At 41.0% G+C, this 26,145-nt stretch overlaps 1 protein-coding gene across 3 annotated transcripts in view; it reads right to left on the bottom strand.

The window, feature by feature from the left end:
• MYOF (myoferlin) overlaps positions 1-26,145 on the bottom strand; it is a 172,276-nt gene that overhangs the window by 34,718 nt on the left and 111,413 nt on the right. For all 3 annotated transcript variants that reach the window (XM_019502626.1, XM_019502627.1, XM_019502625.1), the window contains 13 exons: positions 24,514-24,677; positions 20,488-20,602; positions 20,029-20,134; positions 18,389-18,528; positions 17,898-18,071; positions 14,483-14,594; positions 11,929-12,006; positions 5,707-5,888; positions 5,467-5,625; positions 5,249-5,347; positions 4,627-4,788; positions 3,152-3,317; positions 1,846-1,922 (listed from right to left, as the gene is read on the bottom strand). In XM_019502626.1, the coding sequence (XP_019358171.1) occupies positions 1,846-1,922; positions 3,152-3,317; positions 4,627-4,788; positions 5,249-5,347; positions 5,467-5,625; positions 5,707-5,888; positions 11,929-12,006; positions 14,483-14,594; positions 17,898-18,071; positions 18,389-18,528; positions 20,029-20,134; positions 20,488-20,602; positions 24,514-24,677 (1,734 nt within the window). The remainder of the gene's footprint in view (positions 1-1,845; positions 1,923-3,151; positions 3,318-4,626; positions 4,789-5,248; positions 5,348-5,466; positions 5,626-5,706; positions 5,889-11,928; positions 12,007-14,482; positions 14,595-17,897; positions 18,072-18,388; positions 18,529-20,028; positions 20,135-20,487; positions 20,603-24,513; positions 24,678-26,145) is intronic.

Here is a 26,145-nt window from a genome sequence, read left to right as displayed (position 1 = left end):
GGGACCTGAACCTGTTCAGCCTCCACAAGAGAAGGCTGAGGGGGATCTAGTGGCCAGTTACAAACCAGTCAGAGGGGACCAGCAGGCACTGGGGGAGTCCCTGTTCCCCCGAGCGCTACCAGGAGTGACAAGAAATAACGACCATAAGCTGACTGAGACTGGTTCAAGGCTAGACATCAGGAGGCGCTACTTCACAGTCAGGGCGGCTAGGATCTGGAACCAACTTCCAAGTGAAGTGGTGCTGGCTCCTACCCTAGGGGTCTTTAAAAGGAGGCTGGATGAACACCTTGCCAGGGTCGTTTGACAGGGGGTCGGACTTGATGATCTGCTCAGGTCCCTTCTGACCCTACCAACTATGAAACTACAATTCTGAGCAACCTAGACAAATTGGAGGACTGGACCAAAAGAAGCCTCATGAAGTTCAATAAGGACAAGTGCAAAAGTCCTGCCCTGAGGTTGGAACAATCCCATGCACTGGTACAAACTGGGGACTGGCTAAGCAGCACCTCTACAGAAAAGGACCTGGGGGTTACAGTAGACAATAAGCTGAATATGTGCCAAGAGTGTGCCCTTTTTGTGAGGAAGACTAACTGCATACTGGGCTGCATTAGGAGAAGCACTGCCTGCAGATCCAGGGAAGTGATTATTCCCTTTGATTTGGCACTGGTGAGGCCATATCTGGAGTACTGTGTCCAGTTTTGGAGCCTCCACTATAGAAAGGATGTGGACAAATTGGAGAGATTCCAGCAGAGGGCAACACATAGTTTGGGGGGCTGGAGCACATGACTAATGAGGAGAGGCTGAGGGAACTGGGCTTATTTAGTCTGCAGAAGAGAAGACTGAGCGGGGATTTAACAACAGTTTCCAACTACCTGAAGTTCCAAAGAGTGGGTTCCAAAGAGGATGGGGCTGGACTTTTCTCAGTGGTGGCAGATAAGAGTACCAGGAGCAATAGTCTTAAGTTGCAGCATGGGAAGTTTCGATTAGATATTAGGAAAATCTCTCTCATAAGGAAGGTAATAAAGTACTGGAACAGGCTACCAGAGAGATTATGGAATCTCCCCCCTTAGCAATTTTTAAGACACAAGTAGACAAAGCTTTGGCTGAGGTGACATAGTTGGGGATTGTCCTGCTTTGAACAGGGGTTGAACTAAGTGACTCCTGAGGTCCCTTCCAACCTTGATTTTCCATGACTCTATGAAAAGCTTCTAGGCAAGTGTGGTCACAGAAACATTGAATTTAAGCAAATATTAAGTAATGTTGGTGGAGACTGGGTTTATAACTTGAAAGTAAAGTTAGATTTCCTTTGTAGATATTTGTAAGTGTTACTCTAGTCAGGAAGTTGAAGTATTCTATATGATATGTGTGTCCAACCAACAGTAACCAACACTTGTAAGAATTTAAAACCTGAGCATCTATGACAAACTTCTCATGACCATTGTAGAGCCTGGAAATTATTCACTAAAAGTTTTCAGTATATAGTTCTGAATATCATATACATCTGAAAAATGATCGGCTGCCGAAAAACATTCATGGAGAGATATAGAGTAAATTCACTGAATTTACATTGTTTACATTGTTTATACTTAATTTTTTCCTCAGCACCACTAAACATAAAAAACTTAATTTTAAGGTTTAATATAAGAAAAAAGATTAAGGATAATTAAGATTTCTGTTGCTGTCCTGTCACAAAATACCGTTAACTTAAAATGACTTTCCAAGAGGCTGCAGAGCTTCTTTCACATGCTTCTCTTATAATTTTGCTGCCAAAGTTGTACACTGAATTGGACCTACTAAATCATGGATCCAAAGTCAGCCAGTCAAGTGTCAGATTGTAAGGATTACCTGAGCTGCTAGCAGTGGTTGCGTGTCTTCCACTTCAATGACAAAATCTCGGCGAGGTGCAGCAGCCAGGAGACTAACTGTAAATTAGATATTTTATTAAACTTAAGTACTGCCTGTGAACTCTTCTGTCCATTGAAATTGAAATGTTATAAGAGATACAAAAAATGTCTTTGCCATAATTTGATGCTTTCAATATTTGCCATGTTTTGAAAATTGGTACCAAGGATAGACTATTTTTAAAAAATAGCTATAATTAGCTGTGTTATATGCACAATTTTCTCTCATGCAGACATGCACTTCAAATGCTATGGAATTTCAAAGAAAAACCAGTCAATCCAAAAACAAAACACATTTTTCAAAACCAGAAGTGACATATAGGCACCTAACTTCCTTTGAAAGTCAATGGGAGTTGAAGGCCTGCCTATTTATGCTTTTGAAAAAGCTCCTTCATAATGCACTACCATAGGAACATGGTGTCCAACATGCACAACACAATAGTACAGTTCAGTCAGCCATTCTGTTACAGGAACTGTAATGGAGCACATTACAAGTGTGACCCTCAAGCTGATCTGGAAGGATACTCACATGGTTAAAACATAGGATTAGGTCCAGGTTTCCCTGCCAGTTCCTCCTTTAAAAACTACTGTGCTATTCCCATCCATTCTCTGACATACGGATGCACATAAAACAGAATAAATAGCTAGTTTTATAAGTAAACAATGGTCTTCAAATTAAATTTACCCAGAAAATGCAAAGTAATTGCTGCATCATCTCTGTAATAACTAAGTCTTTGCTTTCATTCTTTCAGTTTTCTCCTTGACTACTGATTCTCTACAGTAGTATTTCCAACACAAGTCACATAATGACAGTTATAGATTCATAGATTGTTAGGGGTTGGAAGGGACCTCACAAGATTATCAGGTCCAGCTGCCCTGCACTAGGCAGAAAAGACAACTGGGGTCTGATGAGTATATATCTATAGATATAGATTATATATCTATATACAGAGAGATATATTATATATAGATATAGAGATATACACACACACACACACATACAGCATATATATATGATAGAAAAAGTGTCAGAAGTGTCAACTATTCCAGTTCTTCCAATACTGTCTACACTGTCACTGTTCTCTGAAACTGTGTAGTTTAATGCAATGTAGATTAATATTGTGGATATGCTTTTCCATGCTGATCACACCTCTGACTTCATATACAACATTAGATGGTTACAAATCAACACAATATGTACAGTAAAGATCTTTCATAAGAAAAGACAATTATTTTTATTTTATATCTACCTTTTTGTTGTGGTGCAATATCTGCTATAGTAGCATAAGGGTCACAGCGAAAGTTTTCCAGTTGATCAATAGTACACTGCCCAACAACAGGTTTTCGTCCAAATGCCCTGTGATCAATCACTTTAATAACTAGTGATGGGGTGTACAGCTCCTCCTTGGGCAAAAGCTAGGAGTGGAAAGGTAAACTGTTTGTTTAGAACCTACATGCATAAGAAGAATAAAGGGTATTTGCTATCAGAAAGACTACAGGGCTGGGCCACAACTTCGATAATATAATGCCAAACTCTAATGATCTATGAATATGTGATGTATGAAATATATAATTCCAATAAATGATCACAGGAATAATCTTGTAAAATATATTTATGGGCTCAAAATCAAATTCCTGAGTTTTTCATTATATTAATGGGTGCTATATGAATGCTTACATAGGTCTACAGATAAAGAAATAGTTTCTCAAAAAAGTCATATTGTATAGTAACATATGGGAATACAGTACCTCCTCAGTATTTGTGAGGACTTGTTTACTAGGGGTACACAAAGTGGGCCCTATTCAATTCAGATTTGGATTCAGCCCAAATCAGAGACAGTGATTTGATTAGTTGATTCAAATCACTGTCCCTGATTCGATGCAGCCGAATCTCAAGATTCAATGCTGATTTGGAGAATTAGCGATTTGGACATAGACACAGCTTTAAATGTTTTTTCTACATACCTCAAGGTACCAGTGCGACTCATGAACGCTGCAATGCTGGGGTGGATGGAGCATCCCACAGGAGTGTGGGGGAGCCCTCCACGTGCTTGGTGGTGAACCCAGAACTTCTGGCCCAATACTTCTGGTCCACTTCCAGGTCTGCCAGGGAGTGCCCAGGGCCCCCTTCCTGTACTCCTCCCAGCCTGGTGATTGGCTGCGGGGGGACCCCAGATGCCCCCCCCAGACCCAGGAAGCACCAGACACTGAGCCAGGAGGATGCGGCGGGGGGCCCTTTCATGCTCCCCAGTGGACCCAGAAGGGGACTGGAAGTGCTTCTGGTCCACTTTCAGGCCTGCTGCCAAGCACACTGGGGAGCCCCCTGTGCTCCTGTGGGACACTCCATCCACCCCAACATCACAACATTCATGAGCCACCTGGTACCTAGAGGTATGTAGAAAAAACATTTAAAGCTGTGTCTATGTCCGAATCTCCAAATCAATTCAGAGAGTTCCAATTTGATTTGGAGGGATTAAAGGGTCCTCTGATTTGATTTGGATTCGGAGATTCAGCCACTGAATTGGGCTGAATTGAATCAGGAACTGAAGTTTTGCACAGCCCTAATGTTTACAGTATCATTATAAGAACTTTCAGACTTACCTCATCAGAGTACCGTATACAATTTATTATATTGATTTTTCTCATAATCTAAAAAATAAAAACTCTAAAGCCTAGGACATTTACAACTACTAAAGATCTCTGCTGCGTAATATTAGCACCATACCACTTTCATAAAGAGAACAGAGCCTGGAAAATTCGGTGTCTTTTTGAGGTTTTTGATCACCACAGACTCCACCATTTCACCCCCGCACTCCACAACGAGGCTTGGAGAAGTAACAGGAGCCACTTGGTAGTTTTTCATGTTTCGTAAGCCCCAGGCAAGAATCTGTACATAAAAACCAATACAGGCAGCATTAGGAGAAAACACTGCACTAAATGTGATACTCAAAAAGTAAAAGCAAGGGAGAAATCTTTCCCAGGCTATTTTAAGTCTTTTTTTAACCAAAAAATGTCAGTGGCATAATGAGGGAGGGTGGGGGGCAACAGGGGAAACTGTCCCGTGAGCTAACTTGGGGGAAGGGGAGCAAAAAAGTGGCTGATGCCAGCAGCCATGTGTTCATATTTACAACTGGGGCAGCAACTACAAGTCGCTGCTTCCAGTTTGCACCAACCACCTGGCCATATCCCTACCCTGCTCAAAAATGTTAATGAACTAATATGTGAACTATTTCTCAGTATATTTCATTATTTAATTTTAATCACAAAAAATATATGAAGACATTTACTTCCTATCATGTTAGATTCCTATATTCATTTCAAATTCATTTAAGGAGGATAAACAGTACCTCAACAGCAGTAAGCTGAACCACAGGCCTGACTCCTTGGGGGACCATGTAGAGCTTTGGTGCTCTTTGTGATGGAAGAATTGGAAGATTGGAGCCATCCTATTAAGAAAAGAAAATACACATATATTTCTTTTCTTTTTTGTAAATATGATGCACCATATACACTGAATTTACAAGACTCTTAAGTTTATTTTGGATGTATATTTTTTTTAATTTACCTTAGCCCTCAGAATAAGTTCAGCAGCAAAAAGGATGTCCCCAGAAGCCTTGCCATTATTTATCACAGGATACCAGAGAAGTTTAGGGGTGATATCCACTTCTGGGTTTAATTTTACCACTGGGGAGCAAATACTTCTTCCTAGAAATTCATCTTTACCCTGGATGAATTAATCAATATCATTAATCTGCTATCATCAAATAAACAACCACAGGGGATTAAGAAAGAAACTTTTTCTTACCACTTGGTCATTGTCAAAGAGTTCAATAACCACATCAGGTGGGTTTTGTGCTACTGTCTGTGGATTTCCATATATTTCAATTTCATTAAATATAAGAGTTTGGTCCCATGTAGGATTTAGAGTTGAATGGATAATCTCTGTTGTCTTGCTTCGATGGAGGAAACTAACATGAGCATATGGATCTAAAAGACCACACAAAGATTTAGAACATATACTTTATAAATGGAAAACAAGGCCAGATCCTCAGCCAGTGTAAATTGTCCAAATGCAACTCTTGCCCACATTATTTTCCTTCTCATTCCTTTCCAGCTGAATTCTTTATACCACTTTATGTAACAAACATGAGAGTAATAAGAGGCAGTGAATGACCCAGTTACAAAGTATACCGTCCCGCTTGATTGATCAGAAAATTTTTGTCCTGCTAGTATTGAAAGTGGTGTGTATGACTAAAATATACTGTATTTACTTGAATCTAAGACAAGGCCACCCCTCCCCATCCTTCCCCCAAACCAGCATGGTCCCGCAATCTCTGGCCCCTCATCTTATATTTGTGTAGCAGCTGTTGCAGCCCTGAGCCTGGGTTGAAGCCAGTCAGACCCGCAGCAGCCTCCTGCCTACCCTGCATGCTTGCCCTCTGCAGTTTCTGTTCCCCACTCTACCCCTTCCTTCCACTTACTGTCAGGAGCAGCTTTGCTCCAGTTCAGGCTGGATTCCCTCCTGGGCACAGAGTACAGACACTCCATCCCTTGCCTGGTCAGTCAGCAGCACCACAGATGCTGCTGTACGGCCTGGCAGGGACTGTTTTCCCATGTGCTGTGCTCCAGGAGGAAGAGAGCCCAACAGCATCTGACAGTAAGGGGAGGGGGAGGGGGAGGGAAAGAAGCAGAGACTGCAGAGAGGAGGGGATGGGGCAGAGACTATAAGGAGTGAGGGGAAGGGGTAGATGCTGGGTGTGGGGGGTTCTAGGGGCAGGGTGGCAAGAAGGCTGCAGGGGAAGGAGGGGGGTGGGCAGAGAACAAGGGGGACACCTGGCATGCCCTCTCCCACTCCCAGCCACAGCTTTCTCTGCTGTAGCAATGGGAGAGGGATGAATTTAAGACAACCCTACAGTAATTAGCTTTTACACCTCAAAAATTATAACAAAAAATTCCATATATAGAATCTAATTATTGGGGGTATTCTTAAATTCAGGGCTGACTTATTTTCAAATAACTATGGTAATTTATAGATGCCACAGTGTAAGCATGTAAAAGACCTAGGTTGATAACTTTCCCACCCACTATACTGACTATGAAAGCCAGGTCATCTGGAATTGAAGGGTTATTTATTAGTATCTACATTTGAAATTTGAAAATAAATCTGAATCCTCCATTATTCCTTTTTTAAGACTTGAAAAATTAACTTCACTCTCACATGCCTCCCCATTACCTATTTTAACTGGGATTATAAGTACAGTCCCTAAATACCATCACGAAAAATGTTTTTGGAAAAATTATGGCTGAACTATGAACAAGGAATAATTAGAAGTGTCTCATGATACTGATGTCCTATCTAGTACACCTAAAGACACTTGTCTGAGCTGACTTTGAGAGGAAAAAAACCAGGGGTTATTCTTGTCATAGTCTATACTTGCCCATCCTGCTTGTCAAAACTCAGCTCTGTATCCTCCTGGATGGAACATGTCCCAGCTTTTCTTGAAAAATGTCTCCTCAGTCTAGATATGCTGCATCATGCTGCAGAACATGAATGCCTCCCACCCCCCCTTCCTTCATATACAAGTCACTCAAGTCATCAAGTAAATGCAGGGTCTGCATAAGTGGTCCAAAGACAGATTTTAGGTCACATTTGAATTGGTAACTATTTTGTTACTAAGCGTCAAGATTTGAAACAACTTGGAAAGTGAAAGAATCCATTCCTTTTAAGTTCCATGGACCACCCAACTGCCCTTCATAGTCTTCACAGTCTTAACCAAAGAAATGTTCAGCATAGAACTGATGTGACCTTTTCCACATACCAAATAGAGTTAGGTTAGTGAAGAGTTTACTTTTTGCAAGTCTTGAATAATGTAATAATAGTATAATGCAGGGGTCAGCAACCCCTGGCATGTATACCAAGCATGGCACGCAAGGCTTTTTTGCTCGGCATGCAACCACCAGCCTGGGCTGTAGGCAGCTGCGAGGCTGCAACCAGCCTGGGCTCTGTGGCTGGTAGCAGCTACCTAGGGCCTGGGCCAGCTGTAGCCGGGAGGCTGCAAACAGCTGCTTCAGGCTCCGGAGCCCCGACATCAGCTCCATACTGCTGGCAGGTGTACGCACGCCTCAGAGCGGACGGTGGGAATAGGGCCTGAGGCAGGGCAACCCTCCCCCACTGTCCACTCTGAGGTGCGCATGCAGTCACTGCCAGCATGGAGCTGATGCCAGGACTCTGGAGCCCAGTGCAGCTGTTTGCAGCCTGCCCGCTGCCTGCTGCATCTGCCCAGAGCCTAGGCTGGCTACAAACAGCTGGGCCAGGCTCTGGAGCCCCATCACTGGATCTGTGCTGGCAGCGACTGCACGTGTGCCTCAGAGCAGACAGCAGGGGAGAGGCTAGGGTGGCGCTGCCTCAAGCCCCTCCCCCACTGTTCACTCTGAGGCATGTGTGCAGCCACCGATATGGAGCTGATGCTGGGGCTCCAGAGCAAGGGTGGTGCCAGCTGCTTCCCAGTGGTGGGGCTGGGCTAGAAGGCTCCACCCTCCTAGCGCTGCCACTGCCACCCGCCTGCCCCACACAGCTAAGCCCACCCAACTTCCACTTGCTCTGACCCCAGCCCCAGCTTAGCACCCCCACCGGGATGAGGCTGGTGCTGTCCCTGCCAGGAGTGCCACACCTTTGCGGGCTTAGCTGTGTGGGGTGGGTGGATGGCACGGTGCTGGGAGGGGTGGCTACAGAAGGGCTAACATGAATTTTGGAGCCTCCCCAAAGCCCCCCCTAATGCCGCTCCTTCAGCTGGCTGATGGGCGGGCTCTGGGCTGGGGACTCAGTGGGCCATGCTGCAGTGGGCCCAGGGCATTGTCAGGTTGAACTTTGTCCGGTGGCCCAGCAGCCCGGCTCCATGCGTGCGCGCACCTGGTTCTGTGTGTGCACATGTGTCTGGCTCTGTGTGTGTGTCTGGTTCTCGGTGTTTGTGCACATGTGGTTATGTGTGTGTGCATGTCTGGCTTTCTCTTTTCTCTCCTTTTTTTCTTTCTCTTTCCCACTTTCTCTCCCCCTCTTTTTCTCTTCTTTCTTTCTTCTCTCTCTCTCTCATTGCAATATGCTTGACTAAAAGGAATATGCAACAACAAAAGTAGTATATAAAGTTTGATTTATTGTCACTGGGTTTAGAATTTTTAGAAAACCTGGAATTTACTGTAAAAAAAATAGAATAAAGAAGGGCAACTTTTATGATTATTAACTAACTTAATATGCAGCATGTCCTGCCATGTATCCCCCCCCTCCTGTTTTGTTTTTCAGCCATTCCTGCACCGTGGCACCTCACAAGGTAGACATTGTGGCTTTTTTAGCACTCTGGCCATAAAATGTTGCCTACCCCTGATATAATGATTCAAATATCTTATGAATCTGGAAATTAGTCTGAAATCTAAAATGTAATATTGGCCATACATTGGCAATATTTAACCTCCTTTTAAACCTACATATATGTACTCTCTACCTAAGGTTTTCCATGAAGCCTCTTTTAATAAACAATTCCATGGACTCATAAATAATACAAAAGATTGTCTAGTTCTGACTAGTTGCTGACCAATAAATTCTACCAGGCGTTTGCATAGATCAAGCTTTGGTCTCAAACATGCTTATTTATGGCAGCCCCTTCCTCTTGTGAAACAGAGCTAAATAATTAAAGTGTTCTAGCCCTACTATTAGTCAGACCTTTAAATCACTGGATTCTCAGAAGAAGGTAGCTTATGATGGATATTAACATTTCCTGTACAAATTGCATTTATCAAGTGCTAGAGGCTATTTTAAAGGTTATCATTAGGTCAGCTTCAACAGCCTCTAGCTAGGTATCTAATCAGAGTTACCCATACTTTGTTTAACTCCTCCATAGTTATTTCTATAAGAAAGTGCAAGTTCAGGTGCTCCAGTTTGCATGTTTCTGCATGTGAGGTATCTGCCTTAGCTACCATACAGCCTCATTATAATAATGAGCCACTCATCATAAAAATGTTCTTTAGAAAAGGGTGTTTGTTCTAATATAATTAGTCTGCTTGCTGCACCATAATGAAAAAAATCAGTTTCTGCTGCTAGAATTGTTAAGAGCAGGGATTTATTATACACAAGGTTTGTCAAGTGAGGTTATACTATATTTATACAGTAAGATGGAACCTGTAAAACCAGAAACTTGTTAAAGTTGGAAATTGTCCATGACCCTTGAATGCCTCATGGGGAATTACATATATTTAATCTGTATAAGACTGAAACTAACATGGAAATGGTAAGCAAATCTGGAGCCCATTTGTAGAATCACCCTGTATATCATAAAAAGTAATTATGTATTGTATGCATGCATGCACGTGTGCATGGTGTGAGTACAGAGAAGACAGGCTGGGAAGCATGAGAGAGAAAGCATGAAGCAGAGGGGCTGGGAGCATTGAGAGAGGGAGACCAAGGAGAGGAGGGGCTGGGAAGCTCCCTCTATAAAAAGGAAAACAGGTGAAGCTAGACATTTTTCCCAGTGCCATGCAATTCCATCTTAGAAAGATTTAATTGTGCATATATGTGTGTGTATAAATATAATTAGGAGAAACCAGTGTACTGAATATAATACTCTAAAAGTAAAAGGAAGGAAGAAATAAAGTCTTTTCAGTCTTTGTATAATTGTAACTACACACTCTCGACCTCTCTCTCTTATCCACCCCCCTCCTCTTTCCAGTGATGGGCTGTGTTGTTTTTTGCAATTATTTTTAATTGTTGCACATCCAGATAAGGCTAAAATAATAACATATGCAATATACACAGACATTCATCTCAGAAAAACAGGAGAAAACCGTGCTATCTCTACATTAGGTATAAATTTGCATGTATTATAACAAATCAAGGGATGCACTAGACATATTCAGTTAATAATGAAAAGAAAAGAAAAGAAAAAAGAGGACAAAAATGACAACACAATTGAAAACTCTAAACCAAAAAATAAAAAGGGGAGTCACCCACTGCATCGTCATCTTCAACCTAACTTACCTGTTAAAAGTCCAAAATCATGTTTATACAGTATTCCATTTCTATCTCTACTCTTCCAGTTGAACAGTGCATTGCAAACAGCAGAAACAAATGACTTTGGAACCTGAGTTACATTGCTCATTTTGAAAGATACCAAATAAGATATATAGGTAGAAATATCTAAGACTTCATACAAATTAAAACAGTGTCTAAAAGTGAAACATCTGATCATCACACTCCTACTAACAAACTAACATTTGCAAATCTCAACAATAGTTCAAACAGCAATACTGCCTAGTGAGTGATGACATCACCTGTATTCCCTCTGCATAGTTAAATAGTAATTAATACCTCAGTACAAATAATCAAAATTGATGTTTAATTAGAGCATACATAGGATCTGCAATTCCCTTATAAGTCAAACTTAGTGCTAATGTAAGAGAAAACATTTGATATGGACAGGAAAGTGTCACATGAAGCTGCCATTGCAGGCTGGTGAAAGAAACATTAGAAACAGCCATAGCCATAAAGGATGTTATCACCCAGAAGAGTTTGTGTCATGAAATAGCGCAGCTTTTGCACTACCACTCTGGGACCTCAGGCAGAGAGTATTTGGCTGAGGGTGGCTGCCCAGGGGGTGCTTGTGAATCTGTGCATTCCCCAAGTACGCTGGCTGCCCCTCCTTATTGGCTAGTACTATGCATTAGGAGTGTGTGAAATGGGCTGTATTCAATTTGGATTTGGATTCAGCTCAAACTGGGAGACAGTGATTTGATTTGTTGATTCAGATCACTGTCCCGATTCGATTCAGCTTCACACAGCCCTACTATGCATTTAAGACTGTGTTGGCCAACTCGGATCCCTCCAAAGCAGATTTTCAACCACAGGGTCCTAACAACAGGTAAATCAACCTATTCTATAGCTGACTCAAACTATACAAGCACTGTACACTAGACAAGCACTGGGGTTTTACACAAGGGAAAAGAGTAATATTACTGCAGTATTAACAGTATTTTTCCATACCTGAAAAGCTGTCTTTGTCTAAAGCAATGAGATTTCTTGCCTGATACACATAGCAGCGAAGGTGGTAACTATACACATCTAAATAAAATAAATAGAGAGTTCAGATGTACTAGCAAGAATGATACAGGTGTAATTTCTTTAATTAAGCTATTTTCTATAAATAAAAATGCTTTCAAACAGATTCTTAACCAAAACATAAACCACTGTAGCAACTATTAACTTGTTGCTTTATTGCAAACGTATCAATACACAAGTATGAGCAGGATAATACCAGCATACAGAAGCTGCTGTAACAATACTGCAGGAAGTAGTTCAAGATACCTAATATAGGGGCTATTCAGCCTGTGTCACATGCCAGATTCTGGAGACATGCTTAATAAAGTCCTAACAAATTACTCTGCTTGAAAGTAATCTGATGTAATCTTTCATGAGTCTCTCCTTTAATTGTATCAAATTATTGGTCAGGACCGTTTGATCCTGATACTTAAGACATTGTCTAGACCATTCTTTCTGATTATAAAAGCAGAAGTAGCACTGGAAACTACACAATTCACCTGAAGTTATTTCTGAATACATTTTTGATTATTTTTAATTTCTCATTGCGTAGTACAGTTTAGTATATTATTTTAGGACAAAGTGTGATTCTAATTACTTTATTGCAAGTTTTGCCATTACTTCTAAAGGGAACAGGAGCTTTCTTAAACTTCCTTAAACTTTTTTAAAACTTCTTAAAATAATTTAAAATAACAAAAGTTTCTAAAAAATAATTTCCTTAGCTCAACCTCTAAAGACTGGTGGTCAATATACACAAAAGTGTGACTTCTGTTCTTTTGTTTTGCTTTTTATGTTAGCTGTTAAATCCTGTTTGAAGCCCAAAAGGCAATTAAGCAATCTGCAGTCCAAAGCTATCGTTTCCTTTACTGACAACTTCTGAAGCGTAAGTTAGAGACAAGAGAGACAATTTCTCATTTTCTACTCCTACTGGGTTACAGCAGAATTTGGCAAAGTGCTCTTAGATTTACTTGTCCATAATTAAAAGGAAGGCAGAAGAGAAGACTAAGGGGCACAAGCAGACTGTAATAAGAGTTTGTGTACAAGCAGGAAGAGACAGACTGGGAAAAAAGAAGGTTTGGCTTTCTATCTGGACTAGTTTTAAATTAGGGTTTGAGGTTACTATTGAAGCTCAAAATACAGCCTTTTGTCTTCAGATTAAACAATGCCAAATTAGGTTGGATGCTCTTATTTGGCTGTCAATGAAACATGCATTTAGCCCCTTTTAGCAGGATAAAATAGCATGTGATAGCAAAATATGTTCCATCTCAGGCAGCTGATAAGCCAGATTTGAGGTGTAACCAACACTTTAAGTACGTATATCCAAGATCTAAATCCCCAAAGTGCCTGCTCAGCTACTTCTTAGCCCTAAGTTTTCAAGGTAAATGTTTCATAAGGGCCTAAAGAACTGTTTCTAGGCATTCATAGTAGTGACTCAATCTTGACCATGCTGAGCAGCTTGATACTTACTTTAAACCAAAGCATCATCAAGAGCCACAATTTAGGAATTCCTCTGAAAATTTTAAATATTCAATCAATATCAGCTCAGTAGGGCTCTCCATTGAGTGGGAGCTGTAGATTCAAGTTCTCTCAGGCACAAGAGGGAATACAGGCCAGATCTCTTATGTCCTGAGTGATCTTTAATTAGTAGGCATGGGATAGAAGGAGACCAGTTCTCCCACCTTCTTTGGATGCATTTTAAACAAAAAAGTTTTGGTACTTAACTCCAGGAGACAGTTCAGGTCTCTGAATCCCAATTTGAGAGAAATGCTACTTCCAACCAAAAATGAAGCCTCCAAGTCCCTAAAAGGGGTGGGATTTAACACACCTTTCTTCAGTGTATGGTAACTTTAGTTCTCAATTCAGTGAGGCTTTTCTGAATCCCAATCGGAGGGATACTGTTCTCCTCATGCAGTGTTTAGGGAGTCTAAGCAGCTCATTTCAGTGCTGTAAATTCCATTCAGTTGCTCTGAATGCAAAAATAGGCATGTCACACTCAGCAGTTACCCATTGTGTACTTAGCCTTTTAAAGTTACAATCACGAGGAACTAGAAATGACTCAGCCTTTATGGTGTAACCCTCCTTGTTGCTTTTGGTCCTGGAAACCTAAATACTTATATTGATTTTTGTGTTAGTAGAATTTGTCTTTCAACAAGTATCCTAACCAGTATTATGCAATACTTGTCACACAGTTGCCACTCTAGGTCCCAATCAGTGATTAGTCCACTATTATGTTAGGAGCTGGACAAACATATGGTGGTTACATTATACAAACTCCCCCAAAGGATTTATATCATGGATAGTGACCATATACAAAAAGTGGATGAAACAAGCAAAATGCTGGGTATTGATGGAAGAGGATGACATAATAGCATGAACATGTTTTCATGTTGATTAGTTGTGTGTATAGCAAGGCACATCACTCCACTACTGATTATCACCAGTCACTGATGCATCAGCATCAGAGAAGAAGTGCCTAAGGAGAGAACTGTTAAAAACTTACTGTCAAAGGTGCAGGAAACAATTGGAGTGTTGGCCCCAAATACCCTGGTAGCACTGTCTTTGGCCTTGTCTGAACTCCTTCCTTCTCCATCTTCAGTACTTGTGTCTGCCCCCTAAAATTATGAACAAAATCAAATTGAGTGAATATTTACATAAGCACACCACACCTGACCTTTGCATAAGTGGATTTTTTTTTAATATACAGCGGGCTTTGCTCATTCATGCTCAGATGAGGACGGGTGCAAATTACATATCTATGAACAAATGGGGCCTGCCATACCCCACAGGCAAAGACCTTTTTCATTTAGGAGCATATAGAATCATAGAAAACGATGGTAGGAGGGACCTTAGGAGGTCATCTAGTCCAATATCCTGCTCAAAGCAGGACCGGCCACAACTAGATAATTCCAGCCAGGGCTTTGTCAAACTGGGCCTTAAAAACCTCCAAGGGTGGACATTCCACCACCTCTCTGGGTAACTTGTTCCAGTGCTTCACCATCCTCCTAGTGAGAAAGTTTTTCCTAATATCCAAACTAAACCTCCTGTGCTGCAACTTGAGACCATTCTCCTTGTTCTGTCATCTGTCATCACTTAGAACAGTCTAGCTCCATCCTCTTTAGAACCACCCTGCAGGTAGTTAAGGTTGCTATCAAATCCCCTCTTCGCCTTTTCTTTTCCAAACTAAATAAACCCAGTTCCCTTAGCTTCTCCTCATAAGTCATGTATCCCAGGCCCCAAACCATTTTTGTTGCCCCCTGCTGGACTCTCTCGAATTTGTCCACATCCTTTCTATAGCGGGGGCCCCAAAACCGGACACAGTCCTCCAGATGTGGCCTCAGCAGTGCAAAATAGAACAGAATAATTACTTCCCTTGATCTGCTGGCAATGCTCCCACTAATGCAGCTGTTAGCCTTCTTGGCAATAAGGACACACTGCTAACTCATATCCAGCTTATTGTCCAATGTAACCCTCCTGTCCTTTCCTGTAGAGGTGCTGCTTAGCCGGTCAGTTCCCAGGCTGTAGCAGTGCACTGGATTCTTCCGTCCTAAGTGCAGGACTTTGCACTTGTCCCTGTAAAACCTCAGATTTCTTTTGGCTCAATCCTCCAATTTGTCTAGGTCACTCTGAATCCTATCCCCACCCTCCAGTGTATCTACTATACCTCCCAGCTTTGTGTCATTCATGAACTTGCTGAGGGTGCAATCCATCCCATTTTCCAGATCATTAATGAAGATATTGAATGAAACTGGCCCAAGGACTGACCCTTGGGGCACTCCACTTGATAATGGCTGCCAGCTAGACATTTAGCCATTGATTACTACGCACTGAGCCTGACAAGCCAGCCAACTTTCTATCAGTCCATTCATCCAACCCATATTTCCTCAAATTGGTTGCAAGAATGCTGTGGGAGGCGGTATCAAAAGCCTTGCTAAAGTCAAGGTATACTATGTCCATGGCTTTCTCCACTTCCACAGAACCAGTTATGTCATCACAGAAGGCAATCAGGTTGGTCAGGCATGACTTGTGCTTGGTGTATCCATGCTGACAGTGCCCTTGGTGAATCCATCCAATCACCTTCTTCTTTTCCAAGTGCTTAGAAATGGATTATTTGAGGATCTGCTCCATGATTTTTCCAGGGACTAAGGTCAGACTAACAGATCTGTAGTTCTCTGGATCCTCCTTCTTCCCTTTTTTAAAGATGGGCACTATATTTGCCCTTTTCCAGGCATCCAGGACCACCCCCAATTGCCACGAGTTTTCAAAGATAATAGCCAGCAGCTCTGTGACCACATCAGCCAACTCACTCAGTATCCTCAGATGCATTACATCTGGCCCCATGGACTTGTACACATCCAGCTTTTCTAAATAGTCCCTAGCCTGTTCTTTTACTAGTGAGGGCTTCTAAGCTTCTCCCCAAATTGTGCTGCCCAGTGCAGTAGTGTGGGAGCTGACCTTGCCTGTGAAGACTTAGGTAAAAAAGGCATTGAGTAGATGAGCCTTTTTCACATCATCTGTTACAAAGTTGCCTCCCCCATTCAGTAAGGGACCCACACTTTCCCTGATCTTCTCCTTGTTGCTAACATACTTGTAGAAACCCTTCTTGTTACCCTTCATGTCCCTTGCTAGCTGCAACTCCAATTGTGCTTTGGCCTTTCTGACTTCATCCCTGCATGCCTGAGCAATATTCCTATACTCCTTCCAAGTTTTTTGTCCAAGCTACTACTTGTTTTCCTTTTTGTGTTTAAGCTCATTGAAGAGTTCTCTGCTAAGCCAAGCTGGTCGCTTGCTACATTTGCTATTCTTCCTGCACATCAGGATGGTTTGTTCCTGTGCCCTTAGTAAGGTTTCCTTAAAATTTGTATGTATCTGTACCTGTATCTTTATGGAGTAACTGAAGCACAATATACAGATCAACTTTGGACATTTCCTTCTGCTGGTCAGCACTGCCCGTTCCTAGGGATACACTGGCCACCTACACTAGCAGAGGGTACAGGCACTCTACACTGCCCAGCAGCTGGTAGGGAACCATTCCATTGCTGGGAGCTCTACCCCACAGGTTACAGTGGCAAAATCCACAATATATGTACAATTCAAGATAGGGTAATCTTAATAGAGGATTTTCTAAACCCCATGGAAATCTGGACCAAGGAATGTGGAGAAAAGAAAATTGATATATTGACCTGGATGCCTGTTGGTATTTTTTATCCTGTGATGTAAAACAAGAATATAGAACCAATTTCACTGGGGAAGGGCACAGAATTTCTCTAATATGATGCCAGCACCTATTCAGTGTTCAATAGCCTAGTAAAATGCGCATAATACTATATGTCTTATACTACTCCCTCCCATAATACTCCATTGTATATACAAGCTTTATCCATTAAAGATTATTTTCTTTAATGCATCTTTGGAGTATTTAAATCCTAATAATCTACTAGTGGTAACCAAAATGTCCTTTCTATTATCTCAGATACTGTACTAGTCCTCTAGAAGTTCTATCACCTGGACATAAAGATAGCCAAAAGAGGGAACTATTTCAACAACTGTCCATGCCTACTGCTGCCGCAATTACTTTTTATACATTTGAGTTATACTCTTGATCAGCATTATTATAACTACAATATACTCTTCACTTTACTTTGGCAGCAACATAGCTCATGTCATAATTCAGCTGCCTGCTGCTACATCTAATAAAATGGACTAACAGAAAATGATTCTAAGAGTCAAACAATACAAACGTTAGGTGGGTAGCTAACTGATTATGATTCCTTTATGGCCCTAAAAGCTCTGAAATATGGGGAATTACATTGCAATTCAATGATTAAAGGAATAAAATGTTTCATAAAGTTGCTTTTGTACTTAGGGTGCACTTAAATATTCCACTTTTAAAACCGTTTTTCTGTTTTGATATTTACCAGAGCACCTTCAAGTTTGAAGATAGCTGCTGAACCATGAGTCTCCGAAGGAGCCATTTTTCTCCTCCAGCGTCTACGACGGAAAGTATCAGAACTGCGTTGTTTCCAATGAAATTTCCAGCCAATCAAAGATGCATACTCCCATCCTTCTTGATCTTCATAGGACACCACTCCCTACAAAACAATTGGAAATATAAGCCCTTCATGCGATGCTTCTACATAAAAAGTCTGCAATTGTTATTGCAGAAATAATCCACCCTTTCTACAATGATAACTAAACATTAATCTACAACAGAACATGGAAACTGAATATCTAAAACAAGGAAAGGTAATTTTAAATTCTTCTTCAGGTTTATAACAGGATGTTGTTCTACACAGAGCATACTTCTAAGCATCCATACTATTTGCTTAACAAAACATGCATCTCTAAAACGTTTTTATTACATTAAGAAATAAAACCTTTGACAATTGTTCCCAGCAGCTCAGCTTACCCTTGCTGCTGCTGCTTGGTTTGGATCCTTCTTGCGTTTTCGCACTAGTCTTCGCCGTCTGTGAGTATGATACATTTTTTCAGCAGCAACCCAGGACTTTGGCTTACTGTCTGGAGGAATAGTAATTCCATATTCCCATCCTAAAACAGGAAATTATAATTAGAATCTTTCAGAGGAACAGAGAAGCTTGGGGAATCCAAGTTATAGCAGCTGTATGGAAGGTGACATTGCACTGGATAAAAAATGAACTCAAAAGAAGCTTAATTCATCACTGTCAACCCTAAACACAGGTCAGTCCCTCCCCCCCCGATCCTGTCTAAAATGTTAGGACATTACGATGCAATACATTTTGTGTCTTTTTTATTTCTTTCTGATTTTTTGAGATGCTAGAGTGCATTGGAAGCACTTTTCCATGCTTTTTCCATAACTGAGGACTAGAAACATGCTTTTTAGAAAAGCTGACTCTCTCCTGTACTCATATGACCCAGGAACTTGCTTTTTCAGTAAAAGACCAATTATTGTAAAACTCTCCATGAACTAGCTAGAAATGGAAAAGCTGCTATTTGTATGATGGCTCTATGATTTTGGAATTTAACTGCCAGATTTCTAGGGCCCAGACTTTCGTGTAGTCTGATTTTCTTTCATGAAAAGCATTGTGGACGTATGCCTTGAGTTTCAGATAGTAATACTTTTTTAAAAATTCCAGGGAACAAACAGTTGTTTAGCATTATTGAAATCTAAGATTTCTTATTCCACCTATTTTGTAAGTAGCCCATTAAGAATGCTGATACTGTAATGAGTAAAAGCAGGGTAAAAAGAAATAGATGTAAATGCATATAGGGCCTTCTGGATATGTGTATCTTGAGAGCATAGTCAGACCCTCTTATTTCAAGCCATGACTTCCCCAGGGGGAAACAGTCAACTGGTATTTTATATGTTTTATATTTTAAAGATGAATGGGAACTTTGCTTTAGTTGTGATTGCAGGATCATGCTTTTGGAGTGGAAGCTGATATGTTGTCCTTTAAGACTATTGCACTCTCTGTTACTCAAAGTGACACCCTCAAATTAAGTAGCTTTCAGGCAAACCTTCAAAAAATGAAAAATAAATACACCTACATTTCTAGTTGGAAACGGGAATATTAATGTGATTTTACTGGATACAATAACACACACACAGAGTCTTCTAAGCACTGTATTTTACTCAATAACAACCTCCATCACCATAATCATCATCATTTGATGCTGGTGTCCAGAGGCCCCCTCTCACAATCAAGACCTCACTGTGCTTAGTGCTTTACAAACATGCAAGAAGATTGGTTCCTGCTCCAAAGAAATTGAAATCTACTTAAAATATAAGAGTTAGAAGCTTGTTGTTTAGCATTGGATTCCAAAACTGAGGGCCCCAAATCATACTACAGTTCTTAAAAACTCCCTAAAAATCTATACTCACAAATATTAGATCAGTCTAGAAGTAAGAATAATTATCAACAAATATTTATTAACTTGCTCCCTGTTATTTATATTTCAAAATGCTGTAGTGAGACAAAAAAGTCAGTGGAAAGTTTTGGAACACATTTTTTTTTAACATACTGTGAACAGTTAGTTCCAATAATCTGTCTATAAAGAGACAAGCTTTACCATTCTCATCCACTGCTCGATTTAAATCAGGTGTCCAGCCATCATCTTCCCAGATCCATCCAGGAGGACAGGTTAATTCACGAGGTGGTGCAGCTTTTTCTCCATTCTTTCAAATAGAAAAAAGCAAATATTATGATGTCTTCAAATACATAACATCTGAGCTGCAATATAACCCACATTGCAAGGCTAGAGAGGAAGTTGATGCAATAGTTCAACCATCATCTTTGCTTTCAGATTAGGAAGAAGCTAATTTTTTTTGTAATATATACTTAGCACAGTCCATTCATAACTTATGCTTTGGAATGATTATATTTTGCTGAAGTCAACATTCAGTTTTAGATATTTCAAAAACCCTTGAGGCAGGAAACTGGGAAAATTTGAAGTAAAAATTACTGACAGCACTTGTTCTCTCAGTAATACATTTATCAAACGAAAAGTATTAATTTGTAAGAGTCTTACCACATCTGTGTAACTCTCTTCAGATGGTTTCCATTCTCCTCCTGGGTAGCGACTCTCATTTTCATACACTTCATCAGTGAATTCAGTATGACCAGCATCAGCTTCAGTCAGCAAGCTGTGAAATTCAAAGTGTTACTAAACATTTTAATTAAATATGGTCACTAAAAATAGAAGCATTATCCAGTATATGCACGTGCAGTGGCATACATACATACATAGAAAAACACTGTCCCCTACTGGACAGAAATCAAAACTACTCATCTATGTGCCAGAAGGCCTCTTTCGCTAACAGATTAAGTTTCTCCTCCAGGTGTAGTAAGTAGGAGTCAATGCATGTAGACACCAAAGATTTGACTTCTGTTATGCTACAACTGAAGGTTCCAAATGCCTAAGGTGCTCAAGATAGGCCTAGCTGTATCAGATTTACTTTTCCAAAATTTCTTACTACCACTGCTTCTTGAACAGCTCACTTAGTGGCAGCAACTATGGAAATGTTGAAAACATTAACAGAGAGAAAGAGCAAATGAGTGTCTGTGCTTTAACCAGTGTGATATCCAGACCTATTCTGAACACCTGAATGCTAAAAAAGTATTTATTTAAGTTTATAAAATACTGATGTATATCATAAACATATATGCAATTAAAACAAGTATCTTTGGTCACATGGTGTTTTTCTTTTGTGCTTTCTGCTAGCCTACAGGCAATCAATTATTATGTATATTAAAGGTATATTTCAAGTCTATTTTGTCCATTTTATATTGCAGTGTGTATATAGCTGGGGCATTGTTATAGTTGCAAGAGTGAACAGCTATAAAATAAAAAATCCTAGAATGTCTTTGAAGACTATGCATGAATTTCAGAAAACTATACAATTACATAGGATAAAGAAGTTGAGACAACTAAATGGGCCACCAACTGATTCTTTTGTCATCTCTGAGTATTTTATTTTTAAATTGTCAATCCAAGACTGGAAAGGTTATTATCATATCAGACAAACTACACTTCACTAAATTTCATCCTCTGTTTGTTTAATAAGGCATTAGAAAACATTACAGGGGTGTAGGTTGTAGCCGTGTTGGTCTAAGGACAGAGGCAGACAAGGTTCTTTGGGTGAATCTGAGATCTTAAATAGTTGCAGAACAATTTTTAAGCAAGCTCTTGGGTTCAAAAACCCTTCACGAGGCTAAGGAAGTTTCTGCAGTTGATGTGTGCTCTTCCTGGATGGAATGAAAAGTAAAAAACCAGAGGCTGGGCTGCTATGCATACAAGACAGACAGTCAGTGAAAACGTAGATTGAGGAGTCAATGGGTGAGAGACAGGCTGCGTGGGGGGGAGAGAAGGGGGATGAATATTGGAGAAGTACCTGGGAAGTCAGCTGTCAGGCAGGTTATAATGTGTCATAAATCCAATGTCTATATTTAGTCCATGATTTTTAGTATCCAGGAGGTTGATGAAGTGGAGTGCATAGGCTCGTCTCTGGGAAGTGTTTTGTAAGTTTCCTTTGAGGATCAGGACTCAGAGATTGGAGAGAGAGTAGTTTTCTTGTGAGAAATGTGGCCCCACAGGTAATTGGGTATTCTTGTCTTTGATAGATTTCCGGTGTGCATTCATTGTGGTGCACAGTTGTTGCTTGGTCTCTCCTAGGTATTTTTCATCTGGGCATTTGGTGCATTGGATGAGATATATTACATTTCCAGAGGTGCAGCTGTAAGATCCGGGAATGCTGATGGCTCTGTTGTGGGCTGTAGTGATTGTGGGGGTAGTGGAGATGTGTGGGCAGGTTTTGCATTTCTTGTCATGGCATGGTCTGGACCAATTTGGTGTGTTCTGGGCCTGAGGATGTTTGCTTCTGGCAATGAGGTTGGCGAGGTTCGGTGCTTGTTTTAAAAGCTAGGATGGGTGGCTCTGGGAAACTTCCTCTCTCCAATCTCTCAGTCCTGATCATCAAAGAAAACTTACAAAACACTTCCCAGAGACGAGTCTATGAACTCTACTTCATCAACCTCCTGGATACCAAAAATCATGGACTAAATATAGACATTGGATTTATGACACATTATAACCTGCCTGACAGCTGACTTCCCAGGTACTTCTCCATTATTCATCCCTTTTCTCTCCACCACACCACCCAGCCTGTCTCTCACCCATTGACTCCTCAATCTACATTTTCACTGACTGCCTGTCTTGGATGCATAGCAGCCCAGCCTCTGGCTTTTTTACTTTTCACGCCATCCGCGAAGAGCACACACCAACTGCTGAAATTTCCTTAGCCTCATGAAGGGTTTTTGAACCCAAAAGCTTGCTTAAAAATTGTTCTCCAACTATTTAAGTTGGTCTAATAAAAGATGTCAGATTCACCCAAAGAACCTTGTCTGCCTTAGAAAACATTGAAACTTGTTTTGAAATGCCATCTGCTGGCCAAATGTAGTTGTACAGATTACTTCCTGTCTGGTAAGAGACCTGTAAATGCATTTGTTTACATATATTTAACTGATGGATTTTAATTAATCAGCCTAAATGTCACCTTATGAATTGTTCTGCTTTCCTACGTCATATTTTCATTAACTGAAAATAGCCCTCTTAAAAATCATTCTATCCATGCAAAAATGTAATTGATATATTTTAAGATGGACCCAATAGTATCTTCCTGTGAAGATAACTGATTGGCAGTACTACTTGCTACCACAACATTATGGGAAAAAAACCAACAGGGGTGAACTTTTGGCCCCAGTGAAATCAATGGGAGTCTTCCCTTTGACTTAACTGAACCAAGATTTCATCACAGTTCTATGACAGCTCAGTTCATTTTATCACCCTGTATGTGAATATGCCCAGTTGTTAGGCTACAAGCCACATAAAACTCTTAAAGTTCAGAATGAATCTGGAGCAGATTTGTGGTCTGGACCCAATCAAGGATTATAAACTATCCTGAGTGCCAGTCTCAAGGTGTTGCTACAAGTTATTTTTCAGATGTTTTAAGGGCTCTTAAAATGAGTGTCTGCACATTAGGACAAAAAACTACAAGGTAAGTGTTCTCTGAACATCTCAGAGAGAATCATCTTCCGGTGAGGATTATCTCTAACTCTTGTTGCACAGCTCATGTTATAGTCCCCCTTGACTGCTCCACAGGGCCAAAATGAGTGGGAAGCAGTCTGCCAGCAGCCCAGGAGGCACCACTTCAAGCCATCCCCAGATGGACACTATCTTCCCCCAGAGTGACAACAGGGAGAGCCCTAAAGGAATTTCAATCCCCCTTCCCTTCTGCTCCCATTTGGGGCTCCCCCCTGCCTCCTCCCCACCACCATTTTGAAGAACAGGATGCTGAATACACATGATGCTACGGGCGCTTTAATTAAAGCGCCCCCTGCTCCACCCCAGAGCACATGTATAGATGCCCCAGTGAAACTGGGATCATGATACTTCCCTACTTCACATAGGACTTAGGATAATTGTTAGGATGCAGTACATACTGTAACGTGGCTCAGATACTTCAGAGGTAAGTGTCCTCTGAGCATTTCAGAGAGAATCATCTTCCAGTAAGGATTATCTCTAGCTCATCTTGGCCAGTTCATGATGGAGTCCCCTTAAACTGCTCAGAGGACACTTTCCTCTGAGAGCCGCTCTAATTAAAGCACCTCCCCCTCCACCCCAAAGCATGTGTATAGACACCCCAGGAGTCTAAGTGACTTGGTCCCTGGGAATTGAAGAACTGAATCCAGTGTTCTCAAATCCCAATTTATTTCTCTAATCACTGGAAATCTTTTCTATAGTGTTTCATGATGGGCCCATCTACCTTTTAACAAGACCAATGCTGTTTCTATAGTTGTTAAATAAATTTAGCCATTGGGCTAACTTACTTTCATTAAAAACTCCTTCAGAACTGTTTAAAAGCTTCCCAACCACAATTTACCCTTAAAAAACAAAGTCTGGGCTTATTCTGTACATTCTGAAATTAAATAAGTGATTAAAATAACTAAGAAACACTGCACATTTATGTCTAATGGTATAGAAATAAAAAAATCTGACCTCCTTTCTGGATCAACTGTCCAGTCTCCTTCCCACTCCCAGCCCTTTGGGGGCAGAAAGTACTCTCTTTTTAATTTGATTTTTCCTGTGACATCAGAAAATTTGTGGCGACCAACAAGTCCAGAGGTCCCCCATTTTCCAAACATAAATGCCTGATTTTCATACTGTTTGAGGAAAAAAAAGCAGCACTTCAGAGTTCAAAAACCATTTTTAAGGAAACAGAAAGACGTATTTATGTTACTATAAACATTGTATAATACCTAAATCAAAGGGCTTACTTACCAGATGGAAAAGTTGTATAAGTTACCTTAAAAACACTGGTGCACTATATAAGCACAGATGCAGCATGGTTACTTACCAAATTTGACCATGTTCAAATGCAAGGAAGGAGGCCAGTTAGACAAAATACTTGTTTTTTCAATGTCATATTTCATATCTTTGTCATTACTAAGTTCCAAAGTGAGGTGTGGTATAACATTAGCAGCATCAAAAGTGTAAGAACAAGTTTGCCCCTTGCACCTGCAGTAATAATTTTCATGCAACTAGTAGTATCCTGGTGATAACTGATGATTAGTCTTAGTAAAACTATTAGATGGTCATAATTAGATCTCCAAATGGAAGCAAGGCATGTGTTATCTCCTCTTACACCTGCTGCCCCTGCCACATTTCTGCTCCACATCTAATCTGCCAGTAGCAATGACTTCAGTGTCCCTTAATTTTTTAGTGTCATTTCTTTGTCTTCTTTCATGTTGCCCCATAACCAGTGGTGTAACAAGCCAATATAGTGCCTGGGGAAAACTGCAGGATAGCGAAGGGTGAGGAGAAGTGGTTCCAAGAGTCGGGAGAGTGGGGGTGCAGGTTCTGCGACATGGGGTTGGGGGTACCCGGATTCTGAGAACGGGGGCTGGGAGGTGTGCGCTCTGAGAGTGGGAACAGAGTTTCTGAGAGGTGGGGGGAGAGGCAGGGGGCCAGGGGCGGAGGCACAGTGGCATGTCATGTCAATCTTAATGACACTGGGAACTTCTAAATAGTCCCAGCTGAGCTGCCATCACATGTGCTCTGCTCACCCCGGCTCTGCTGCTCTTAAAGCAAGAAGGGGGAGGGTTGAAGTCGAACGGAGCAGCAACAGCAGCCGGGAACTGTTTCAGACTTCCCAGCATAACACTGATGCCAGGGCACTGACTATGCAGGGGTGAGGGGTGGATTCCAGCACTCCTTCTAACGTGGGTCCTGGGGCAGGTGCCTCTCTCACCCACCCCTACTTACACTACTGCCCATAAGCAGCTGTGAGTCTACACTCAAACCACATCCTCTACTCATTTAAACCCTCTGCTACAAATGTACTGCTTCTATGCAGCCTCTAAACAAGAGCTTTAACTTTTTGGTAAGCAAACTTCCACTGAACTCTGGTTATGAAAACCAGCTGTGCCATAATGAATAGCTGCATGTTCCTATTAGCTTGTACTTTTCCACTTCAAACCTCCCTCCCCCCTTGTTGTTACTACCTCAAGTTAAGCAGGCAACAGAGAAAATCAGACTGAAAGCTCATCAGAGCAGCTACCATAAGCCTTTTGCTGATCTTAGACCAGTTTTACACTTGTTGATAAAATTACTCCTGATTTACATTGTTTT

The sequence above is a fragment of the Gavialis gangeticus genome, unplaced genomic scaffold, assembly GCF_001723915.1.
Source record: "Gavialis gangeticus isolate Ggan-Ray unplaced genomic scaffold, GavGan_comp1, whole genome shotgun sequence".
In the NCBI taxonomy this organism is placed as follows: Eukaryota; Metazoa; Chordata; order Crocodylia; family Gavialidae; genus Gavialis; species Gavialis gangeticus.
Note: the sequence above shows the minus strand (reverse complement) of the source record. Positions and strands in the feature narration are given on the sequence as shown.